Source organism: Monodon monoceros, unplaced genomic scaffold, assembly GCF_005190385.1.
Source record: "Monodon monoceros isolate NGI ecotype Baffin Bay Population unplaced genomic scaffold, NGI_Narwhal_1 Super_Scaffold_6, whole genome shotgun sequence".
NCBI lineage: Eukaryota > Metazoa > Chordata > Mammalia > Artiodactyla > Monodontidae > Monodon > Monodon monoceros.
This window is the reverse complement of record NW_021703783.1, coordinates 53,798,707-53,825,179: the sequence shown is the minus strand read 5'-3', so window position 1 is coordinate 53,825,179 and position 26,473 is coordinate 53,798,707. Positions and strand designations below refer to the sequence as shown.

Sequence of the window (26,473 nt, the reverse complement as noted above, 5' to 3'; positions counted from 1 at the left end):
ATCTGGCAACCTTCTCAATTTTGAAAATTAATAGGAGAGGTTTTTCTGTGAGTTTGCTTTTAGATCACTGAGTAAGCTTTAAACTTCCTCTCCACTCCTGTCATTAATTAATGCAAAGTATCTGAAGATCTGCCTTGTAAAAGAAAAGAGACCAGCACCATTGATAGGGCCGGGGAATCATCGTAATGACTCTATTTGGACTGCAAGTACCACTTGTTCTCCATTTCTAATGTCCATTGAATTGTTTTTGCATGATGGTTAAAATGATAATTTATTTTGATCCTCAAGATTTTTATCTTGATCTACATATTCATCCTAATCATCATAATTTTACATTCCTTTGCAAGTGTCCATGTGCTTTAGAAAGAATTAAAATACGTATTTCTCCTATTTCTAAATACAGAAACATAGCATTAGGAATTTACAAGACCTTGGAGAAAATATATAACCCAAATGATTACTGGGAAGATTAAACTAGATGGTAAGCATAAAAACACTCTAGATATAAATGTACAGCATTATTATCAACTAGTACAGATTTCTTATTTGTGGATGTCAAACTGAGGCACAGAAAGGTTAAACAAATCTAAGCTATTTTTCATATTAAACTAACCTTGGAAATTTGGGAAAGAAAATAAAATGCTTGAGAGGAAACCAGGAGGTAGGGTGTTTTAAGAATGGAGCAAAAGGGACTTCCCTGGTGGGCCAGTGGTTAAGAATCCTCCTGCTAATGTAGGGGACACGGGTTCTAGCCCCGGTCCGGAAAGATCCCACATGTTGCGGAGCAACTAAGCCTGTGTGCCACAACTACTGAGCCTGAGCTCTAGAGCCCGCGAGCCACAACTCCTGAGCCTGCATGCCACAACTACTGAAGCCTGCACGCCTAGAGCCCGTACTCTGCAACAAGAGAAGCCACTGCAATGAAAAGCCCGCGCGCTGCAACGAAGACCCAACGCAGCCAAAATAAATAAATTAATTAATTTTTAAAAAAGAAGTAAATGTTCTAGGTCTAGAGTCACAAAATGTTAGTGAAAATAAACAGGTCTATGATTTTTAAAAATAAATAAAGACTCATCACCTACTTTAAAAAAAAAAAAAGAATGGAGCAAAAAGTTACCAGTTGTCAGAGAGAATCCTGTAGTTAAGATGGCCTATTTAGTAGCAGGATGGACCAGGCACAGGCAAAGGCCAGGGTCTATTAGGGGAGGCTTTTCTGAGACGTTTAACTGGACTCTGCTAGAACCAATTGATCAAAGAAACAACTAGGCAAAAGCTCACTTGATCTTGACTTTCTGCATGAATGAGGACCCTAAAGGAGAGCCTCACAGTCCAGGAAAGGTCACTGCAGGAATTCAGGCTTTTGGAAGCCAGCATTCACAGGAATGCCCTCTTTGATCCATTAGTGTCGATTCTTTCAATGATTGTGCTATTAGACAAGATGTTTCTGGTTGCCTATGACAGAAAACCAACTTAAACTAACTTAAGCAACAAGGGGTTTCTTGGGTCACATTCAGAAAGTAGTCTAGCTTTGGGTGTGACTGGATCCAGAGGCTCAGATATGTCACCAAGACCCGCATTGCCCTCCCTGTCCCTCAGTTCTACTTTTCTCTCCACTGGCTCAGGTTTCAGGAGGCTCTCCCCTCCTGACAGCAGAAAGGCAAGATGGCAGCCAGCAGCTCCAGATGTCCAACCCATCTTCTCAGCAAATCCTATGGAAAGAGCACACCTCCTTTCTAACTCTTAAAACTAAAGTACTGGATTTATTATGATTGGCTGGGCTTGGCTAACATGCCCATTCCTGAACCAATAACTATCAACAGGAAGACACAATATTTTAATTAGCTAAGGTTGGTTCGTGCATCCATCTTTGGACCAAGGAGTGTGGTCAGCCCCAACCAGCCATACGGAGTAAATGATACCTTAAGAAAAATCACGGTGCTATTACCAGGAGAAGGGTGAATGGTTTTCTGGGCTGGCAGAAACAATAGATGTCCTTTAAAATCTTAAAAGCTAATTCCCTAAGCATTGAATTGTTCACTCAAATACAACATCAATACCAAGTAAACAATCTGAAAGAGGCTCAGGGAAAAGGGAAGGTAGAAGTAAGGATTACTGTAGCACACGTGGTTGATGATGACTGAGCCAATGAGTTCTTTGCATTAGGATGAAGACTAGGTGTCAACATGGTATGGATGCAAACATTTCAGCGTTTGCTGCTTGATGCACATGAAAAATCCTTTCCTGGATGAGTTTTTTTATTTTCTTATTCTATTTAGGACATATGTTCCCAGCATATTTAATTCAGAAATCAGATTTGCCTCATCTTTTCATATCAATGTTTCAGGTTTGTAATCACAATTCCCATGACCCAGAAATTCCAAAATCGAGGCAATGCCCTTCAATAACTGAGCAAAAGTACTATCCAAGGGCAACCTGAGAAATTACGCTGCCTCCTACATTCTTTCACATTCAGCACACTACTCATTTCCATATAAAAAGGGAATTCCTTGGAGACAATTCCTTTGTTCTCTATATTCAGTAACATGGCCAAAATATTGCCCTATTTTCTACACATTTACCAAATATACATTACTGAAACAAAGTAATTCCCCCCTCTCATTTTTATCTCAAGTGCAAATTTAAATTATCATGTTTTTCCTTGTATCTTCACATGTGGAATGTACTCATTCATTTATTCAGGCAATATTTTCTTTTAGGGCCTAGTATGTGGTAGGTTCTATGCCAGATGCTACAGACAGGCAAAAACAAAAAAACACACCTTTTAAGCTCACAGACATAATGAGGAGACAAGTCACAATACAATGTGGTAAATGCAGCAATAGAGAAACGCTGAGAGTCTTATGGGAACACAGTGAAGGTACACTTCACAGGGTCTGGTGAATCAAAGAAGGCCCTTAGAGTTGGGGAGTCTAATGTGCATCTTTAAGAATGAATTTAGGGGCTTCCCTGGTGGCGCAGTGGTTGACAGTCCACCTGTCGATGCAGGGGACACGGGTTCCTGCCCCGGTCCGGGAAGATACCGCATGCCGCGGAGCGGCTGGGCCCGTGAGCCATGGCCGCTGAGCCTGCACGTCCGGAGCCTGTGCTCCGCGACGGGAGAGGCCACAGCAGTAAGAGGCCCGCGTACCTCAAAAAAAAAAAAAAAAAAGAACGAATTTAGAGCTAGCACACAAGAGTGAGGGGATTCAGCAGAAGGTACATTCCAGGCCATATGAGCAAAGACAGAAAGGAATGATAGTGTATTCAAAGTGACAATTTTTAAAATTTTCAGCTTTTTTGAGGTATAGTTGACATATAAAATTATAAGATAATTAAAGTACACATTGTGGTGATTTGATATATGTATACATTGTGAAAGGATTCCCCCATCTAGTTAATTAACACATCCATCACCTTACATATTTATCTTTTTTTTTTTTTTTTTTGGTGAGAACATTTAAGTTCTCTTTTAGCAAATTCCAATTATGCAATAGTGTTATCAACTATAATCACCATGTTTTAATTAGTTTCTCAAACCCTATTCATCTTATAGCTGAAAGTTTGTACCTTTTTACCTATTTTCTCCCTATTTCCCCCAACCTCCTAGCCCCTGGCAACTGTCTTTCTACTCTGTGCTTCTATTAGAGTAACAATTTGATATGCAAGCAGAAAAGCCAAGAAATGAATCTGGAGGGGGAGTTAAGGGGGGATTATGGAGGACTTTACAGCCTGAGTAAAGAGTTTCAGCCTTTTTCCAAAGCTATTAAATGACATGGTCACATTTGTGTTTTAGGCAGGTTGTCCTAGCAGCTGGCTGAAAGATGGATGCCTGGGGATAAGACCAGAGCCAGAGAGCCAGTGAGCAGGCTGTTAGTATAGTTTAGACGGGAGAGGATAAGGACCAGACTAGGGTGGCGCTTCCAGGGATGCAGACAGTGGAGATGGCAGAAGGGACAGATTCGAGAAAGGAGAAGGAGTGAAGTATGACGGGGTGGTTGGTAATGAACCAAGGATGATAGAGAGTAGCAAGGAGGAGCTGCTGAAAGGGAAAGATGATGAGCTTCCTTTTGCGTGGGTTGCCTTTGAGCCATCTGTGGGCAATTCACATGGAGCTGGCCAGCGGGCAGGGTGCACAGAGACAAAGTCTAGGCAGGGGGATGCATTTGACTGCTATCAGTACATGGGTGTGTTACAACCTAAAGAGTGGGTGCGGGCTTCCCTGGTGGTGCAGTGGTGGAGAGTCCGCCTGCCGATGCAGGGGACATGGGTTCGTGCCCCGGTCCGGGAGGATCCCACATGCCGCGGAGCGGCTGGGCCCGTGAGCCATGGCCGCTGAGCCTGCGCATCTGGAGCCTGTGCTCCGCAACAGGAGAGGCCACGACAGTGAGAGGCCCGCGTACCGCAAAAAAAAGAGTGGGTGGGAGCACCCAGGAACCGTGTCAAGTGAGTAGGACAGAATACAAAGGGTAGAACACTGTCACTTAAAGGGTGGTCAGAGGAAAAGGAGTCCTTGAGAGAGAGCAGGAATGATCACTACAGGTGCAGGAGAATAACCCAGAGAATGCCCTGTCATAGAGACCGAGGGTGGAAGTTTCAACATAAAGTCTGTAAAACACCATAGGAGTTTGCATTTTAAGGTCATTGGAGACTTAAGTGAGAGTGCTGAGCAGAAGCTAAATTGGGAGGCAAGGAGATCAAGATTGCCAACGAAAACTGTTTTCAAAATAATTTTATAATGGAAAAATTCAAATATATACAGAAGTAGAGGACAAACTATAATGAACCTCACGTAGCCATCACCCACTTTCAACTATCAAGTCATGGCCAACCTGGTGTCACCCATCTTCCCACCCACCTTTACAGTACCCACCACTGAACCATTGTGAAGCAAATATAAGCACAATACCATTTTCATGCCTAAAAAAAAGACCAAAAAGTCACAATAATTCCTTAACTCATTAACCATCCATGTACTATTTTTTTGAGAAGTCTGGACTGGGGGGAAGAAATAGACCAGACAGTATCCAGTGAGACAGAGTCAAGGGTAATGTCATATTTTTTATTTGTTTTATAACATTTTAGGATGGGAACACCTCAAGCATGTTTAGAGGGAAAGAGGAACCTGCCCTCCCCACCCTACCACCAATCCTTGGAATTACTTTAACCATCTCTACTGAATTTCACTTTACCGTTATGCCCTGGTCTTGTCTGGACAGACCCATTAAGACTCCCTGTAGTATTTACTGTAGTTCTGTCCACTGTATGACTTAGCATCCCTTTTATCAGAGGTCCTACGGGGGAAAATTTATCTCAGACATCTGTGGGAAAAAAGAAAGTTTTGCCTCTTCTGGGTAACTCTTACACTATTTCTCTTACAGACTGTGAATTTTATAATTGAGGAGGGTCTTTTCATTTTGGCTGCTGAAAGCTGAAAACCCAAGTTGTAGACCACCTTTAGTCAGTCTGTGAGATTTTTTGGCATGTTTCTTTTGGTCTCATCTTGTTAGTGTTCCTTATTCTAGCTCTATCATCTTAGCCTAACTTTATATATTATTGCATTGTGTTTATTTGTATAAGCTACCTCAAATCCTTTATAAGATGAAGCAAGATGTAATAAAGAAATAAATTGATAACTCTTGTTGCTCTGAGAAAGGAACAAAAAAGGACAGGCAGAGTGAAAGGAGCTCCCTGGAGGAGAGGGAAGACACAGGAGCCAGAGGAATTGACAGAGAAGGGCCTAAAGAAGACATGGGGGGGGGGGGGCTGCAGGGAGAGAGGAGGCCTCAGAGCCTGAGCTGGAGGGAGGGAGCTGAAGATGGATGTTGTAAAGGGCGATCGGGAGATGGTGCCTGTTCAGCTAGTGAAGCAGGAACCAATGTTCTCACCACATCCAAGCATCATCATGTCTTAATCCGAAGGAAGTTATAACTAACAAAGCCCATCTTTCTCTGTTGAATCTAAGACCAAAAGCTTCTGTTTTAAAACAGCATTTTATCATTTCTAACACCAAACCAATGCTGAAGTTCCATCTCCCAATCTTTGTATGCGGCATGTTAAAAATCAACTTCAGGGAATTCCCTGGTGGTCCAGTGGTTAGGACTTTGTCCTTCCACTGCAGCTGGCATGGGTTCAATCCCTGATGGGGGAACTAAGATCCCACGTGCCACATGGTGTGGCCAAAATAAATAAATAAAAAGCACTCAATTAGACAAAATCAGCTTCAGAATGACCACTTTGAATGAAAAAAGGCCAGTTGAAAATCTGAACTGAGCACCCAGAATAGAAATGCTTTCATAGATATACTTGTCTTAAGCATTTAATAAACCATGTTAATTATTGTAATAAACTACCATCTCCATTTAATAAACCATCCTATGAATTAACTGAACAATGAAAAAGAATCTTTCCTATTTGAACTCTGTTCCCATTACTACACCTGAGATAATTTCAGTTGAAGCTCTTTAGTTTGTTCTTTGTCATAATATAGAATGCTTTCTGATCTGCTATTTTAATTAAAGAATCTTTTCATTAGCTTAACCATGGAGACACTAGTAACCAAGATTAAGAAAACACTCATAAGCAGCCAGAAGAAGAGTTGTCCAGAAGTTGCAGATCAGGAAAACATGCACAAGCCCTAAAATGAAAAAGGTCTTCTTTGGGAAACAGTGGACACTTATGCTTGATAAACCTCACTTAACCAAAACAAACCTAGAATGCTCAAATGCAAGCCAACATTGCTGAAAATAAATTTTTTTTAAATGAGGTCCTGGCCCAGCCTACCACAGCTAGCTTGAGGTAGAATGCTTGTCTTCACATTATAATATCATGAATTCCCTCCAAAATTCTTATTATTTTTTAAATACTTGGGATTATCCATTAGCACAGATTTTTAAGGCTCTGAGGAATGGAACACATGGAAATTAAAGACCTGAAGTCTCATAACTCCCTTTAAATCCTGTCTTGGAAATCCAAACAGCAATAATTCCTTAAAGGCATAGGAAAAACCCTAACAAAATATCCATCCACAACAGCTAAAGGGTTCGAAATTCTGGAGGAGAGAGGCTGCAGCTGCTTATGAAGTAGATCACTTGAGTGTGTCGTGAGGGGTGTCTTCGTGGGGCTGGGCTCACTCTGCCCTGCTAATCTAAAGGCAGGCTCTCAGCCTGGCAACCTAAACTGCTGACTGCAGTCCAGTTCATAAAACACTGCTGTATTGGCCTTTCTGCCATGGTTCAAATATGTCAAAATTTCCTCACGCTGGTAGTGATCTTAAGGAATGGGTCTGTGAATTAAGGATCCACTTAACAAAGAGGAGTAATATTCAAATTTTTGTAAAAGTTCCTCCTGGTTGGGGTTGAGGAAGTTAAGATTTATTTGGTTCTGTGAAACTACAACCACATACCCAGAAATAATGACTTTTACGTATCTATCTTCATTCTCAAGGTCCTAAGAATATGTAGAAATAATACAGTAATTTTTTTGCAGTGAAACGTATATGTATTTAATGTGCACAAGGCATTTAGGATTTTACAGTACAGTCAGAAGTATTCTTAGTGATATAATACTTCAAATATATCAAAATACATTTTCAAGCAAGCAAAGGCTTTATTAAAGTGTGGTTAAATATACTTCTAGATGGATGTTTTATTCAGTAATCCCTTCTTAGCCAACTATATTCAAATATTTTAACTTTACAAGAAAAAACATAGTCTGATTATATATACACACACACACAAACACACACACACACTATTGCATGCTTGTGCCATAAACAGCCAAAAATATCTCAAATTCTGAATCACTAACTTCAACAAAAACGTATTCTTGGAACATTGATTTTCACTTAATGTACCAGAAGGGAAAGGAGAGATGGAAACTCCCAAGGAGATGAATGTGCATTAAGTTCATAATTTTAGAACTTGCTCAGGGATTCTTTCATTTACCGGCATGGGGTCACCACTGGTGCTTAGTTTTCACCTTCTAAGTCGTATGAGAGGTATAGATGGCTTACTTTCCTTTTGTAACAAAACTCTCATAGGATACAAGAGTACGGAAAGGTGGGGACTTTAACTTTGGGCCACAATTTCTTTTTGTGACAGCCAATGGAGGCCAGGTGAGAATAATGGTAATGTGAGGCTAGATATGCTTGTTCTTTAACCAGATTTGCCATAATCCTTGGTCCAAACTATCAGAGAGGCAACAGAGAGGCAGCGGGTAGGTGGTGGCCAGCTCTCTGGCCTCAACAACCTCCACTGATGCTCCACAGCTTGAAACTCTTTCCTAGCTGGCGGGGCAGGGCGCTGGGGGAAGGGGCTTGGGGGGGAGTGTTGCTGGGTGGATACAACGTTCTATCCACTGGATTTTTCTCACAACACTCAGCCCGCCCCTCCCAGCTTAGCATGAGGGTTATTTACTCATTTTACAAATCCCTGGCTACAGCTTTGACGGTGATTCTGTAGTGCAGAAGGTTAAAAATTACAGTGTGTGCCTCTAATGGGTTTGAAGAGTACATTTTGCTTTGCCCATGAATAAAGGCTCCTGTACATGTGCCTCTGCCCCGACGGATTTTCAGGCAATTACTGGCTTCCTCCAAGGCAGCTGCCTGACTTTGAGTACACAAGCAATTTGAAAACAATAAATCTGATGTGAGAAGTAGAATTCATCGTATTAAGTATCATTTTCCTAAATTCCTCATTTCAGTTCTGTTAAAATGACCTATCATTGGAATTTAAATTGTCAAAATTCCACTTTAAAAGTGGCCACAGAGAAGGAAAGACAAGCATCATCTAGTTTTACTCTTCAGTCTTTGAAGCTCTATAGTTACTTGATCACACTAATGAGAAGGGGTTCCCTTTGCAAAAAGCTTGCTTTGAAAAAAATACATTACAGCCATCTTCCGCAGTCCTGTGTCCTGCCTCTTCTTTGTTATGGTAACAGGAGGTGACAAGTATTCTTCTGCACCCCTGAGCATCCAAGCATCTTTTCAAGAGGCCTTAATTAAATCACAGCTGCTGGAGCCCTCAGACATTAGTCATTGGCAAGGGAGACTGAGGGGCTGACGGTTTTGTAGGTGCTCAATAGGTATCTTGAAAATTGGAGGTCTTTCTTTAACACTTGAGATTGAAATCAGAACACATCCCAATCCTGACATCGATTTGACCTGTAGAAATAACGCATGCTCTCCCTCCTTCCAGACTCAACTAGAACCAACTAGCCTGCCCAGCTTAACATAATCTACTCTCTCTCCCGCCACGTACAATTCTCCTCCCTTTCAGAAATAGCCCAATACGTGCCACAACCTTTCTCATTCTCACTTTTTCTGCATTGATGATGTATATTGTGCCATAACGTTTACTGAAGGATTTGACAATGTCTGCAAATCGCACAAAAGACAATATTGGGAGGCAAGTCAGGGCAGTCCCACCACCTGACTGGCCTTATCTTCTTTCTCTCAAAAAACCCAGCTTCCTCCCATCCTTATATTTCCCCTCCATCTACTAAGTACCCTAGTCTCATCAATAAACAACTGTTGTAGTCATCCCTTCCAACATGTTAATTGTTAGGTGGCAGCTTCGAGGTGTAGCAGCATTTTTAAAGGACATGCTTGAAGGAGAAAAGGGAGTGACCTTCGGACAGACACTATTATTTCCTCTAACCATGCGTAGTCAATGATGATTTGGAAACCATCTCAGAAAGTGTGCCAGTCATTGACAGAGTCCTTTTTATATCGTCTACTTTTCAAAGCTTTTCCACGTATATTATTCCTTTTGAACTTCCAAACGCCCTTGCAAAGCAGGTAAAGTAAGTATTGTTGTACTCAAGTATGATGCTAAGCCACAGGGAGGTTAAGTGACTCTCCGAAGGTCATACAGCTGGGGTCAGCCTAGGCAGCGGTAAACCTGGCTCTGCAAGCCCCCGAAATAAATCATTCTCCTCACCACAGAGGCAATTCTCAAATTCCACCTGCTGGACACTAATGGCTGCATGGCACTTTCCATGTACGTCCTCCGGTCTCTAATTACCTGCCTATCTCAGTCTGAGTGAATTCCAGAACATCAGACCTAGGTTTTTCAGCTGATCTTCTCTAAAATATAGCAATATAATGAGGGTGCTTACATTCTATCATACAATGTTTCTGCTATAATTGTTTTGGGGCATTTTAAGTGGTGTTATATTTGGGCCTCAGGATTGTACTAATCCTATACTAAAGGTCTTTAAAAATCAAATAAGGGGCTTCCCTGGTGGTGCAGTGGTTAAGAATCCACCTGCCAATGCAGGGGACACGGGTTCAATCCCTGGCCCTGGAAGATACCACATGCCATGGAGCAACTAAGCCTGTGCACCACAACTACTGAGCCCTTGTGCCACAACTACTAAAGCCCGCGCGCCTAGAGCCGGTGCTCCTCAACAAGAGAAGCCACTGCAATGAGAAGCCCGCGCACCGCAACAAAGAGTAACCCCTGCTTGCTGCAACTAGAGAAGCCCACGTGCAGCAACGAAGACCCAACGCAGCCAAAAATAAATAAATAAAAATAATAAAGTTCCCTTTAAAATATAATAAAATAAAAATGAAATAAGGAGGCGCAGAAAGTCTCAAAGGACCTAAAAGTTACATCCTTTCAACTGGGAAATAAATAATCTTTAATGTATTCTATTCTGCATGTTTTCAGCCTTAAACCATTTTGTCCTCAAACCTCAGTTTCTGCTGTCATATTGGGAACCAGAGAAAGGAGATGGGTCTTGTGTGTTGGCAATGAAACCTCCATCACAGAAACATTTGGAAGAAAGGTCATTAGGTCTGTCACGCTGGGGAGTTTCACTTCTGCACTTTGATAGCGTGAAGAGCTGGAGGACTTCCTTCATCACTCCAGCATGAGATTCATAAAACTGCCCCCCCCAGATCACAGACCACCAAGTGTTCTTCCAAAGACCCACTAATGGGTCTTTCTGACTAATGGTGTGGAAAGTTCCCAAGCCATTGAGATTACCTCCTCTTTTTCCCCTTTAAAAACTTTCATGGCCAAGCAGAATCTCCAGAGCTGGTTCTGGGACTCACGTCCGCCTTCTCCCCAGGTTGCTAGCCCCCTGATTTTTTTTGTTTTTTGTTTTTTGGCCGTGCCACACGTCATGCGGGATGTGGGATGCGGGATCCCGACCGAGGATTGAGCCCATGCCCCCTGCAGTGGAACAGCAGAGTCTTGGCCACTGGACCGCCAGGGAAGTCCTTCTCTCTTTTCGTTTTCCTCTTTGTTTCATTCCTATCAATATTCATTTTATTTGCCTTATTTCTTAATAACCCTTTAAAAATGTTCATCCTGCCAAGACCTGTCTCTTGTCTCTTGATTCTCTCCTTTGCCTTTCCCCGTTTTCTTGTTTTTTTTAATAAATAAATTTATTTATTTATTTATTAAAAAAAAAGAAAGAAAGAAAGTTCCCAAAAGTTCCCAAAAAGTTCCCAAAGTTCCCAAAAGTTCCCAAAAAAAAGAAAGAAAGAAGTTTCTTTGGATAAGAAAAGAATGTTTCTTATCCAAAGCATTTCTGGATGAGAATATTCAACAGTGTTGCTTTCCATGTAGCTTTTCCCACTTGGACACGACTACCAAACGACACAATTCTAGTTATGCCCTCCACTCGCAAAGACAACCCACAGCTGCCCACTGCCTCTGGGGGAAAGCCCTAATCCCTCTACCTGGTATATAAGACTCTTCATGACGCAGTCCAAGGCTACCAGTTTTATGCCTGACACTATCCTGTACACTAATCCGAGTATTTCCCATTCCTCACAAACACCTGAAGTTCCCTGCTGTCTAATTTGCTCAAGTCACTTCTTCCACCTGCAATATTCTGTCCCTTCTCTGCTTATCTGTTTCCTTTGCAGTGTCAAAGACCAGCTCAACAACTTACTTTGCCCCCAAGTTAGCTATTTATATACATGCCTTCTTCCTCCTTCTAAATTATGTTATACAGGACTTAATGCAACAAATGTGTTCATGACAGATGCTCAATGCATTTAGCTGGCTATGTGGATAAATCTCACGCGTCCACAGGAAGGTGCAATAGGACCTCGTGGCAGTCTCAGAGGCAGGAAGGTGCAATAGGACCTCGTGGGCAGTCCTGCCCGACGTCGGTGGGTGAATCAGTAGAACATCAGCAAGAGCACTGGCCTGTTTGCTCTCTGCAACTGGTTTGTTTTTCTCCAGTGTGTGACCCAAGGCCTTAATCCTTTGCCTCAGTTGAGTGCACATATCCACTACATCGGTGCATAGTAAGAAAGTTTTTTCCTTAGGGTTCACGAAGTTTTGAAGTAACAATAATACAAACATTTTTTTCCTAGAAGATTTTGTCATTCTCACAAGGTTGTGTGGCTTAAAGAGTAATTAAGGAAGGCAAATCCCAAATAAAAAGTGAAGATCCCAAATGGAGGACAGAGGCCTGTCCTATAAAGAGACACTGCCAGCTCCACCTCGGATTCCCAGAGCACATCCGGCACAGCAATCTTAGTGACCAACTGCTCTGGTGTCCTCCGTAACGAAATGGGTTCCTGAAGTGTGACTGGAGATCTGACCTAATGAAATGCAACAAGCAGCGTCACCAAGGCTGCTGAAGCATGAGTCTGTGTTTCTCAAGTCAATGTAACAGAATCCGAGCCGTGAACAGTGGAAGGTGGGCCAGAAGGCTATCTGGTAGCCAAGGGCACTGCCGAGGCTTTAGAATAACAGCACAAGGTTGTAACCGAATGCTATCCCAGGACATTTAGCCAGTTAATCATCTCAATCATCCATCTTTTATTCATAAACATGGAGGAACAACGTTTTCTTTAGCTGCTCACTTTGCCCTTTCAGGTTACACCAATATTATGCTGTTCCAAGTTTTCCCTTTATGTCCCATAAAATGCACCTGGTTAAAGCATCTTGTCACCATGGATGTCAGTGCGAACACTGGACTAGGCTGGCCTGATCACGGGCAGGGCTTTAAGCATTTTTTCTTGGAACTTCGTTAAGACTGTATATCCACAGAGATGTGAGACAAATAACCACAGAATCTGAGGCAGTAGCCTGCCTTACTAACCAATATCCCTTACTGTTTTCTCAGTTATCCTTTTATTTCAGCCTTGAAGGAGAAGATTAAAAATGGGAGGATTATTTGTTTTATGTCTCAAATGTTAAAAATTCAGCAGGATATTCTTAGCAATAACAAATCCATCAGACTTAATCACCAGTGGAGCCCAAGTGCATTGCGAGTCCACACCACCTTCATGGATGTACTCTTTCCCACAAGTACAGAAGTGCAAAGCATGGACCAGGAATGTCAGCAAATGACCTCTGGGCAAGGACTGTATTTTACACATTATTTTGCCCCCGGGCTCTACCTCATCTCTTGACACCTACGTAGCAGACTTTATATAGAAGAGATTAAGAACTAAGGCTCTGGAACCAGACTTCTGGGTTTAGCCCTCACTAGCTACATAGCCTTAATGAACCTCTCAGGGCCTCAGTTTCCTCACCTGCAGAATGTGAATAATAATGATACTAACATACACGATTACTGTGATAATTGAATGAATTAATACATGGAAGGTGCATAGTCAGTAAATGTTAGCTGTTGTTTGGACTGTCTTGAATTTAGCTGTGATCCATTGTTTTGGGGGGTTATGTGGGTCCTGGGAAAACATGACTTTAGTTCACCTGTAACAAGGGAGAAAGGACACATACTATATCTTTTTTTTTTTTTAACGTCTAAGTCTCTAGATCAGTGATTCTCAAAATATGGGCTGGGGACCTCTGGAAATCACCAAGAACCAAGACCCCAAGACCCAAGTCCTTAAGGTCAAAACTATTTTCATAATAACATGAAACTTATCTGCCTTTTTCACTCTTGTCCTTTTGTGAGGGTACGGTAGAATTTTCCAGAGGCTATGTAGTGATGTCATCACTTAGTTAATGGAATGAGTGCTTGCACATTCTTGTGCTTTTTCATATTCCTCAGTCATCATTTCTCACACAGTAAATAGCAATAGCTATAACCACATAAACAAATCTCGCCAGGGTACTCAGTAATTTTTTAGAAGTTTAAAAGGGTCCAGTGACCCAACAGTTTGAGAACCTCTGCTAGATTATCTCCAGTTAAAGTCCCCCTCCCTCGTCCCTTTCAAAATCTGTAATGTGAAAATACCAAACTCAGTCCTTACCTTTGAGCCTCTGGCCCCAACACAAAGTTAGGCCCCTGAAGCTGCTCTGCCTGCATTTTGTCCTTGTGTGTTTCAGGCTGTCGGGGTCTGACCTGCCTGGCGAGGACTGGCTGTGGGATTACGAGAAGCATGGCCATCGCCGCTCCATGATTGGAAGAGTCAAGAGGTTCCTGAGCACCCACGAACGCACCTCCAGCCCCAGGAGGAGAAGCTACAGGAGACAGGCCAGCGACACGTTCTTACCCCCGGGTGACCTCAGCCCAGCCAGGGACCTGCCGCACGTGCCCTCGAGAAGTCCCCACCATGCCTCAGCCACCTGGAAGCACCCCTGCACCCCAGAGGGGAGCCCCAAGCTGCACGCCAGCCTGGGAGAGCTGCCCACCATCCGACAGGCCAGCCTGACTCCACCGTCCAGTGTGAGGGGCTACCCCACCAAAACGCCGCAGGTCCCTGAGGTACTGGTCACAGCAGCCGAAGCGGCAGTGTCCAGGGCAGAGGATGACCACCACGACTCCACTGCCTCTATCCAGAGCTCTGACTTCACTGGCGTTCAGCCGAGCAGGACTGCACAGCAGGAGGACCCTGTGGGGTCAGTCCCGTTCCCCTCAGAGAAAGGGGCACCTTCTAGGGACCCCAGTTCCCAGACTGTCCCAGCCAAAGCTGAGAGAAACCTCCTCCAGTTTGCCTCTGAGGAGGACCCTCATGAGAGTGACAAGTCCCCAGAAAGGTGGAGCCTCCCGAGGTTGGTGGAGTCCAGCCGCACCTCCCTGGCAGGCCTAAGTCCGGATCCCGTGAGCCCTGAGCCAGTTCCTTTACTTGACACAGAAACATCCTCAGAGACCGGAGGAATCAACATTGTGGCTGGTTCTCGAGTCTCTCCTGATGTGCTGTATTTAATGGAAAACCTGGACACCAAGGAAACGGATATCATAGAGTTTAACCACGAGCAAACGGAGGAGTCACCCAAAGGAAGGCCAGAAAGTTCTAGGACCTGGCTCTAGCCTAGATTCTTACTTTCCCAAAAGTTCAAGTATTAGTTCCAGAACATACCTGGGGGCTGGTCAATTTTTTTTTTTAAATGATCATACCGTATAAGCTACTTACAACTTTGAAGGGCATTATGATCCTGACTTTTTGAGACCTGAGAAAATCAAACACATTCACGCCACCCACTACAAAGTGACTTTCATGGAAGTTACGCAGACCACAGTGAGGTATCTTAACCAAATAAGGAACCTTAAATATATAAATATATACGCCTTATAAATTCATAGATTGTTAGCTTTGCAAAGGGCTTTATAGATCATGGTCCAATCCCCTAGTTTTGCCGATAGAGAAACAAAGGATTCTCTCTTCCCTTTTTTTTTTTTTCCCTTTCTTCTTTTCTTCAGTTATAAAGACAGGCAGATGTATCATACGATGCCTCAAAAGCCCCTTCCTAATGCTGATTCCTTGTTTGAGGCTTTCTAACCATCCCACTCCACTTTCTATAACTCTTATCTTTCCTAATTCTTAAGCCTCATCAGCATCAGAAAGCTCCACCTCCCTTCAATTTCCTTTCCGACCTCCGACCTCCCGGACTTCATTTTTCTCTCTTCCCCCTTTATCCCCTCATCCTATTGTTCTTCTCGTCCCCCTCGTCTTGCTCCTTCTCCGGTGATTCTCATCCGTCCCACCTTTCAGGCTGTAACATTTTCTCCTGCCAACTCTGCTGCTTACTTCTTGCCACGGTTTTAAAAGCACGAGGCATTGGCAAAGCCTCCTACAGAGCGATCAAAGTGTCAGTAAATGCAGCCGGGCTCCTCCCAGCCTCGAGGGAAGGGGCATGGGACCTGCTGTGTCCCCCATGCCCTCTCAGCCGTGGCCGTCTCTCTCTGCCTCCACTCTTAGGTCTTGAACACCGGAGAAGCCACGAGGGCATGAGACCTGCATAACCAAATGCTATGGAACCAAATAACAAGGTTTCAAACTGTTTCACTCAGACTCTTAAAGAAAAATCCCCATCGTGTCATGACATGGGACCAGTTACTGTGTCTGCCAGGTTGTTTGGGATGAAGTAGGGTATTGGAGCTGGGAGGTTAAGGGGGTCCAGGACTGTATCATGGGGATGGGACATTGACTAACTTCCTCCAAGGAGTTCCTGGGTGGCTGTTTGTTGGCAGCTCCCAACTTTAACTGGAAGGCCATGCTAACGAGTGCTGCGCTCACTATTTCTGTCATATGATGAAGCTTGACTAGGAGCTCAAAAACAAAATAGCCCTAATTGCTACCACTTATTGAGTGTTCACCATAGCGTGTAAAAACAGATAATCCCACTAATCCCCACAGGAATCCTATGAACTGATATACTATTATCTCTATTTTACTTTATTATTTTTTAGAAGAGTCTTTCATTTCTCAATGTTAGTTGTTATTCTTTTATCCAAATAACATACCTTAGCAGACCAATGCTTTCTTTATTATTATTATTTTTTTTGGCCGCGCGGCAGGTGGGATCTTAGTTCCCTACCGGGATCGAACCCATACCCCCTGCAGTGGAAGCGCAGAGTCTTAACCACTGGACCACCGGGGAAGTCCCTATCTCCATTTTAAAGATGAAGAAAACAGAGGCTTTAGAGAAGTAATTTGATGAAAATCACATAGCTAGGAAGTGGCAGGGCTTGGGTTCAAGCCCAGGTTTATCTGACTCAAGAGCCCACACTCTTCTCCAGTGCACTTCGACAATGCTGTGCTCTCTGTAGGGCCCTGAATCTACCAGCAGTTTGCCCAGAATTCCGGAGGATGCCCCACGGGAGCCAGGCCTAAGTCTCTCCAACCTTGGAGGCCTTTCTGGGTCCTCCCTGCTTAAGTCCACCTGGACCTTATATGCATGTGTACAGGAGGGCAGTGCTCCAACTTGAAGCCTAGCCATGGTCCTCTTCATTTTTCTGACAGATGAAAGTTAGCAGGACCCTCTCCTTCCTTCCCCAGCTCCTCTCATTATGCAATGTTATCATGTGCTATAACATTAGCACATTTTTACAAGACATTGCATCCAACTGGGCCATCCCGTCTACATGACAGCAATGACATTTTCTTGAACAAATTTTTCTCAAAGGACTAAAAGGTAATAATGTTGGAAGAAATGCTCTACGTTGATGGTTCTCTGTGTTGGTCAACAGTGTTAGCACCTGGGAACGGCACCCATGTTCCTGAAGCATTATATATGGACTATGCAATCAGGCCCCAATGCAACGCTGCTAAAACGCAGGAACCCCAACCTTCTCCCAGCCTCCTAACGCTATTTTCTTGGATGTTTCAACTTAAATCTTCTATTCTCTTCTCTTTGGCTTTATCTATTGCTCAAATTCAAATAAGTTTCTACTTAGCTGCTTTTGAAATATAATCAATTTGTGTTCCTAAATCCAAAGTGATATATTATACACAAATAGAATCATACATTTTGTGGAGGACCAGGAGAGTTCATTTATCTCTGCTTCCCTCCATCCCTTATGCATCTTTGTCCAAAGAATTATTTAATTTCCTCAATATTTCATCAAAATTTGAGGTGGCCTCTATTTCCTCCTTGCACTGAAAACTGAATAATGGCTCATTCAATGAGCCCAGGTGGTTGAATTCAGCCATAAATTCAAGCCAGCAGTTGCCCAGATCAGATGAAGAAATTCTCTCTTCACTCTTAAATGAGTTTTTACCCAACGCAGACTGAAGTTGCAAAAACAAAATGATTTCTTTTCCTGTGCCTGATTGTATTGCCTGCTTAGCCCATCTTCTCCTGAGCTCTGGAAACTTCCACCCGCTGGATGAATGGTCACAACGTCCAGCGGCTTAGTCGTTTGGGCTCATCCATTCCAAGAACAGGCTCAGCTCTGCTCTGCATTAAACGTAGTCCACAAGCCAGAGGTGCAAGGAGGCCAAGCCCTACTTACTGCATTCTCTCTCTGTTCTCCAGAGATGATGACTCTGCCCTGAGCCAGCATCCCCAGGTCAGCAAAGATAAAAGCCCAGGAGCTTTTTTCTCTGTCATCCAAGAATTTAGGGATGACTGCCCCTCCAGAACAAAGAAGGCTACTCTCTCCCCTCTTTAAGGGTACCATCTATTTCTTGGGGCATCGCCTCCACAGCTCCAGGCATCCATTGCAGCCCAGTTCAGCTAAGCTTTGGAAAACATATTTTCAATAGAATGGAGAAACATATAATTTACCATTAGTTTAAAGAAAAGACTCATTTAACCATACACCCCTCTTATTTAGTGTTTCCCCTCTAGCTTCCTCCTTCTCCAGAGAAATTGATTCAATCCTCAATCATTGTTCTAAGACCTTCTTATCATAAAGTCTGCTGAGCCCAGGCAGCCATGTGGTGTGATGGAATGAGGATGAGAAACCCGGTGTGTGACTTCCCTCTGAGTGGCTTTGTGAACTTGAACAAGGCCCCCTCCTCTCTCTCTCCTATCCTTATCTGTGAAATGGGCTCTTCTCTGCCCCACCTCACTGGCAGCGTGAGGAGCTGAGGGAGTTTATGTGAAAAGGCCGGGAGCCCCAGGCAGTACTGTGTGGGTGACTGGCCCGACTGGGAATTGATGCCCCCGTGGATTCACCACGAACTGCAGAGAAAAGGCATCCTTTTCTCCCTTTCCACTTGAGTCATTTGCTTATCGGGATCCCCTGTTCTCCAGGCTGCTGAGCTCTTTCATTCAGAAAGCTTGCCATTTCTCTTTGGGCTTCTATTTTTGTTTTGTTTCATATGCTTCCCAATGTCTACCACATCTTCCTTTTCTCCAGCGTTTTTCTCAAACCTTCACTCCCCACAAAAGCCGGCCTCATCATCATGGTGATAAATTCTGCTCCTTACCCATTTTACATATCAATCTCCTCAATCAAAATATGGAACTAGAAAAAAATCAATTGCCTTTGTTCTTTCCACTATAATTCTAGAGGATTTAGCACCTCTGGTGTGCAGTTGGAGGACCCTCTTAGGGCATCTAATCTCCCTAAACCTGGTCCTATATCAGTTAAGGGGGAATAATAACTACAACTGTAAAAAATTCCTAAGCAGGAGCCAGTTTAGAATCTAATTCCTTTTCCTCTTCACAACCATCATCTATATGATCAACATCGGTCATTTTCTGAAGTGCTGTGGTATCAATAGGAATAAGCAAGGATCTTCCTCATTTTGTCTTATGGAATACTCTCAGGTAGATCCTCAATCCTTTCACATGCTTTCCTTCCTTTTTTCATAGCTTTATTTATTTCTTTATTTTTGGCTATGTTGTGTCTTCATTGCTGCGTGCGGGCTTTCTCTAGTTGCAGCGAGCGGGGGCTACTCTTCGTTGCAGTGTGTGGGCTTCTCACTGTGGTGGCTTCTCTTGTTGCAGAGCACAGGCTCTAGGAGCCCAGGTTTCAGTATTTGTGGCACGCAGGCTCAGTAGTTGTGGCTCGTGGGCTCAGTAGTTGTGGCTCACAGGCTCTAGAGCACAGGCTCAGTAGTTGTGGTGCATGGGCTTAGTTGCTCCGCGGCATGTGGGATCTTCCCGGACCAGGGTTCGAACCCATGTCCCCTGCATTGGCAGGTGGATTCTTAACCGCTGTGTCACCAGGGGAGTCCCCTCGCATGCTTTCTGTGTTTCTTAGTTCTGTGAACCCTAATTTTTAAGACAGTATTTATGGCAGTGGCTATTGAGTCAAAGGAACCAATTCAAGAATACCAGGATTGTTCTCCTATTGCAAATCTTAGAGGACCCTAGATGTGGCAAAAAGAAAACGGAAGCAATTACCCTGGAAAACAGAGGCACAAAAAACACATTTGCCCTAAGTACCCTGTTAACTCTGTGTGGAGAGTCAGTTTTTGTGTTTTGTTTCTGAATTAGTTCAGAAAATGGGCCCAACTCTTCCTTTCACCACAAGTAGATTTGGCCAGATGGTTCCCTGGAACCATCTTTTCTGAACTTCTAGTTTTCGATATTTACGTAACAGAAGCAGCAAAAGGAATGCTGTATCTTGTCTCCTGAAAGAGGATAAGAACATTTCTAAAATACCTTTTGTACAGAAATGCTGATGTGTTCCAAGTCCTTTGTCTAGTTAATGGTTATTAACCTGAGGCACTTTTGTACCCAGGAAACGTTTGGCAATGTCTGGAGACATTCTGGGTTGTCACACTGGGGAGCGTTGCTGGCATCTAGTGGAAAGAGGCCAGGGATGTTGCTAAACATCCTGCAATGCACAGGACAGAGAGGCACAACAACTGTGGGGCCCAAAAATAATCAGATTGGGAAATCTGACTTAGGCCAACAGGAAGGTGAAAATGAGACAACCACCAAGGAGATTAATGAAGAGAGATAATCCAGAGAAACAAATAGAACTAAAAGAGAACAGATGAACCCAGCAACTGGTGAAATTCTTATTCTGTGTACAAGCTATGAACTAATCACCATTCCTCCCTCGATGCTAAAGGATCTGATATGTCAAATCCCGAAAAACTGGATGGAAACCCTGAGTTTCACCCTTAGAGAATTCCTTGGATGGCTCTTACCAGTAAGATTAATTAAACACCATTGCTAGCATGACTATAATTTTCTGAGAATGTAGCTTATATAAAGGGTGACAACAATAGATTTTGCCAAATATTATGCAAGGGTTTGTGCCAATAAACTGCTAGACCATGGATAGACACCTGATCCAGCTTTGGCCTTTATATATGTCTTACTTAGGACCAAACAAATAAACCGTATCTTCTAGACGGATAATCTGGTACTTTATTTTTCAGTAGAAAATAGTTAAAATGGGTAGGATCAGTATACCAGCTCCCCATGGGCCAAGCAAACTCACGGATTCCTCCACCTCATGCATTCTCCAGCACTTCCAGGAGGCTAACATCAGAGGACTAGTGCAGTTCTGGATGATGTCACCAGTTGGACTTTTATTCATAATCATTCATGAAACATTAGCAACTACAGTTTCAGCTAAAACTGGGTGGGTGGGAGATCCGTCCCTCTCACCCTCCTCACCCACCTGTCACTCTCTTCTGCAGGTCTAGGTAAGTATCGAAATGCCCTCTGAAGTTCAGCTGGCTTGCTTGTTTTTATGTCTGTTTGCTTCCTTTCATCCCCAATCTTGTTCCCCCTCCCAACCATTTTAGTTTGTTCAATGTAAAGCCCTTTATTTGCAGTCTTACAAAAGGTGTGTTACTGTTTTGTGTGCAAGTGTTCTTAACTTGTGTAAATGTAGGCTTCATCTGTTTCTTTGTTGGTTTGTTTTTCACTCCATACCATGTTTTAAGATCCTCCCAAGTTCCCTGTGTACGTCTCATCCATTGTTTCTAAGTCTGGCACGGTCTAAGATGTCTGGGAGCTGACTTATCCACTCCCCAGGTTGCCTCCACCCCCCACCCTCCACAGTAAGCACCTCAGAGGCGTTCCTTTATGGCCCCGTAGGAGTTTCCTTGGGGTGTAAACCCATGAGCAGAGTCACTGGGTCACAGGGTGGGAATATATTTAACCTGACCGCTATTGCCAGATGGCGCTCCAGAATAACGGCACCGATTGGCAGCCCCCCACCAACTGCACATCGTATCTCCACTGCCCCTTCCCTACCACATGCCTGGCATCACCTAGGTTTCTAATTTTTCCAGTCTAACAAGTGTAAAGTGGCACCTACTTGCTGTTTAACTGACATTTACCTGCCAATTATACATTACTGGTTACTGCATGACAGTTATCTGATTTATTAATGACATCAAGTATCTCTTCATATACTTGTTCATTCTTTGGGGACTCCTCTTCTGAAAACTGCCTTTTCAAATTCTTTGCCCTTTTATCTAACGGGGATTCTATATCTTTCTTGTTTGTTTTTGGGAGTCCCTTTTATATTCCAGAACGACAGCAGACCCTTGTTAATTTTGGACGTTGCAATAGTCTTTTCCAGTTTTTTGTGTGTCTGTTAAAAGCGTCCATTGTATTGTTTGCTGTGAAATCCTTAACTTTGATATAATCAAGTTCATCCTTTTTTTTGTTTTACATTTTTGAAAGTTTTTTGAAATCTTTCTCCACATCATGTCACAATATTCTCCCACCCTTTTTTCTGTTATCTTTTTTTTTTTTTTTGCGGCCACTGCTGTGGCCTCTCCTGTTGCGGAGCACAGGCTCCGGACGCAGGCTCCGCGGCATGTGGGATCTGCCCGGCCCAGGGCATGAACCCGTGTCCCCTGCATCGACAGGCGGACTCTCAACCACTGTGCCACCAGGGAAGCCCTCTGTTATCTTTATAATGTTAGGTAGGGATCTGGTTTATTTTTCTCCATAGAGTGAGCCAATTTCCCCCCAATACGCCCTACTAAACAATCACATCTAATAAGTTCTACATATTTCCTGTAAATCAGAGGCACTGGTTTGAAACAAAATAGCAATGGAGAGAACTGAAAGATAGAGTGGTATGAATGGGAAAAAAGAAAGCCAACCCTTAACCTCAAAAAACTCATGCTCCTCCCCACTAAATAAAGTTTTCTCCTAAATGCATCCCCCTCTTGTTATCTTTCAACTGGTGATTTTTCCCCTTGGTGCCTGGAGTGTGTAAACTCTTCCTACACACCTCTGCACAAAAGCCCACTAAAAATAGGCCATCTCTTTGATCAGGCTGAGATTAAACTGCAAGAGTAAAGCTTGATACATAAGGTGCTCTTGCTAAAGAAGAAAAGGTGATGGTGTCACAGGGATAGTCTGGAACCCTTCAACACTCAGAAGGAGGCAGGATCGAATCCACAGTGGTGGAGTCCACGACCAAACTATATTTAGGGCCCGGGATCGGAGAGGAGGAGGTGCTATGCTAGGAGGCCAGTGTCACTTGTCTCACTGGCTGAGACTGCCCTGGGCCTTTGGGACTTTCCCACAGTCTGTCTTTACTCTCCTGTAACAGGCTGTGCTCAAAGATGGTGGATGTCAGGTATTTACTGCTACCCAGGCCCTGTTCTTAGGAATCAGCTGCCATGCTTGAGACAGTTGCAGATGGTTTCAGAAAAGAACTAATCTCACCTTCTCATTATTCCTCAAGAAACAAAGCTTTCCAAAATGGGCAGCACCCTTGACACTAATGATAAGCTTGTTATTCATACACATGGTCAGGGGACCCTACAAACTCCAAAGGGAAAAGCACTTTTCAAGATAAGAAAACACCTTCGAACAAAGGATCAGTCATATTTTTTCCCAGTAAAAGTGGATTCTGATTACTTTTATCATGAAAGAATGTGAGAACACAGGCCAGTTCCTAAATGACACATTCACCTGTCTTCAACATAAGTTTGCCCCCCCTGGTCCCCATTCAGAGGCTATATACCAAGGAAGAAGGTTCAGGTTTAGCTGTGAGAGGTCAGTCTCGTAGGCAGAGTGGAAACGGGGCGTATGCTGACCTGTCCTAGGAGGCAGCCATGCCCTACCCAATGGGATGTAAGCTCCATTCACTGTCTTTTTCAACCAGTGTATCCCCGTGCTTACAACAGTGTCTGAAATGACTCAAACAAAACAAAACAAAAAAACCTTAGCTGAATGAATGCTTGAAATAAAGAAAAAAATGAATGAATGAATAAACCAAATTAGACCTGGATCTAAAGTTAGGAAAACTGAAAATCTCAGTCAAATGCGACCACAACCTTAGCTGTGTGGACTCAATCAAGTTACTCAGACCTTGGGACTTCATCTTGTTCAGCTCTGAAATGAGTGGTTGGACTAAGTGATTTAAGGTCCCTCTCAAAGGCTGGTTCCAATAACATTTCTGAAGATTCTATACACAGGGAGGAAGGAAGAGACATTCACGATGAATATTAAGAAAATGGACCCAAGTTGCAGAAAGAAACAAAAAGGGGAGTGGGGCGAGCGAGAGGAGAATTAACACCTGTTGGGTACTTGGGGTGCGCCTCGTGTTTCACATACATCATTTCAATCAACCCTCACAAGGTACTACTACCCATTGTGTAGGAAGAAATAGAGAAGTTAAATAACTTGCCAGGGGTTTCACAACAGTTAAAATTTCAATCTGGGATTTCAACCCAGGTCTCTAAGGTGCATTGCTGATTCTACTACCCTGTTCTGCATCCAAAAAACAATGAACTAGGGGAGGACAGAAATTTCTGTATGTAGTTGAGCAGTCAATTGCCATAACCACTCGAGCAGCCCCACTGACAGCCTTCAGAGACTAGTGGGGAACCTTGGGAACCAGCTTTTATTGAACACCTATTATGCGCCAAATGCTACGGTTTAAATGCTGTACGTACATTATCATATCTAGTTCTCTTAACAAACTGTGAGGTGTCACTATGCTCGTTTTACAGATAAGGTAACTGAGGTCCAGGGAAGTGAAATAGTGTACTCGTGTCACAGAGCTGTTAATGGGCAGAGGAAGGATGGAAAATCAGGTCTGTACATAAACTATGAGGCAAATACATTGTTTCCCTAAAGAAGAGCCCAACCCCAGAGCCTATTTCTCTGTAAACACCTTCCCCGCAATCAAACCTGCCTGCATGATCCCTGCCTTCACTGAAACAAGCTTAAACTCTTGTCTACAATCTAGGATTGTACTTTGCCCCTAGTCAAAGCCTGAAACAAGTGTATGGATACAGTGCAAGACTGCCAATTCCTTCTTCTCTGCGCACACGTGAGGTGTATATGTGTATCCTTCCGAATGCTGAAATCATATTGAATGTGTGTGACCCATATGAATTCAACTAAGTGAGCTTAGCAAAGGAAAGAGAAGCACTGTGTACACACGTAAAGGAGAGACCCCCCTTACTTCCGCCCTCTCCCCAGGGAACACAGCCCTCAGAGCGAGTGGGAAATGCAAGGTGTAAAGCCCACCCGATCAGCCCCAATTCCAGTGTGCTGAGAGTGGCTCCGGCGCTTAAAGGCACAGCACTAGAATTTCCCAAACATCTTGGCTCCTAAACACAAGCCGACCATTTCATCTGCTGTTCAACAGAAAGACTTCCAACAACTTTTAGCATCCAGGCATGTGGACTTCCTGAAAAAGTACTAATAAAGTGCCTGCCGTGTAACCTCCTTAAGAGATTTTCAATGGTAATTTTCACTCTACCAGCGTTCTCCTTGTTTGCTGACTTCAGGGCCTAAACTCTGTGTAAGGTCGCTGTGACATGTTCATTACCCAAGTGTTTATACTGGGGCATCCTGGAAGTACCAGTTTCCATGAAGAGAAAGTGCACCAGTAGAAACAAAGTAATTTAATTGAATCTGGTTTTTTGTCTTTTTTTTTTTTTTTTTTTACATTAAGTGGAATAATGTTTACTAATAAGCTCCTTTACTTAGCAGTCTGAGACAAAATTAGACTCACAGCTTTGGTCTGCGGTGGGAAAGTGGTGGTGGGTGGTCTGAGTCTGACTTTCGGATAGCTCTTGCTTGGCCAGGATTCTCCAATTTACCACAGTCTCCACCACTCCCCATTGCCCTATGCTAGGCCCACTTCAATCAGTTGTGTTGCCTATCTGGCCCTGGTGGGTAAGTTGAGAGTGCAACTCTTTTACTAAAGCATCACCAGCTCCATGGAGACCTCAACCACTGTGAGTTCCCTAAACTGTGCAAAGAGGGAAAGAATAAGAAGATGCAAAGCCAATAATCTCAGAGCATCTTTCTACGGATTGCTATAGACTCCAGCAGCCCCATGCTGCCAATCAGACATGTTAAACCTGCATTCATTTCTTTTCTGACCTGTGTCTCCGGGAGAACTGTACAGTCTCAGTATTCTCCCTGGCTCAACAACAGTGCAGATCATTCGAGATACAGGGACTCATGACACTAACCAACCTTGCTTGACAGGCCCCACTGGCAGCAGGCCTTGTAGGGCTGTCACATCCCAGATGACCCAAGAACAGCATGTCATTTCTGTGTCATTCCCACTGGAGAAACCCGAGCCTCTCCACTGGGGTTTGTGTAGCTGCAGCTGCTGGTCATAGTCACCAGCAGGCTGGTTGTCACTGTCTATGGGCAGAGGCAGCCTGGAGCCCTCCTGCTATTTCCAGCCATCGACCTCAGGACCCATCAGTCACTCTGAGGTCAGCTCCAGAGCAAGTGGCACGGAGCACTGAATAACAGGGGCTGCTCCACAGGGAGGGGAGGGGAGAGGATGTGTAATTTTTAAAAGCCGACTTCACTCTCCTAAGGAAAAGGGCAAGTCAGTAAGTGGGAGAAGAAACAGCTAAGCCATAGTTGGTAAAGCCTGCTGGAGTAGGGGCAAGTGATGGCGGGGAAGTAGATCACACCCACTCACTGCCTGGGAAACAAAACCTCTAAAAGCC

At 43.6% G+C, this 26,473-nt stretch overlaps 1 protein-coding gene across 2 annotated transcripts in view; it reads left to right on the top strand.

Moving 5' to 3' along the window:
* The window catches only part of BEST3 (bestrophin 3), a 54,941-nt gene extending 28,468 nt beyond the window's left edge, over positions 1-26,473 (top strand). The window contains exon 10 of one of the 2 annotated variants that reach the window (XM_029204677.1): positions 24,975-26,473. In XM_029204677.1, the coding sequence (XP_029060510.1) occupies positions 24,975-25,050 (76 nt within the window). In that variant the 3' untranslated portion in view covers positions 25,051-26,473. Of the gene's footprint in view, positions 1-14,264; positions 17,222-24,974 lie in introns of those variants that run through there. The other variant, XM_029204676.1, reaches the window with a different exon arrangement.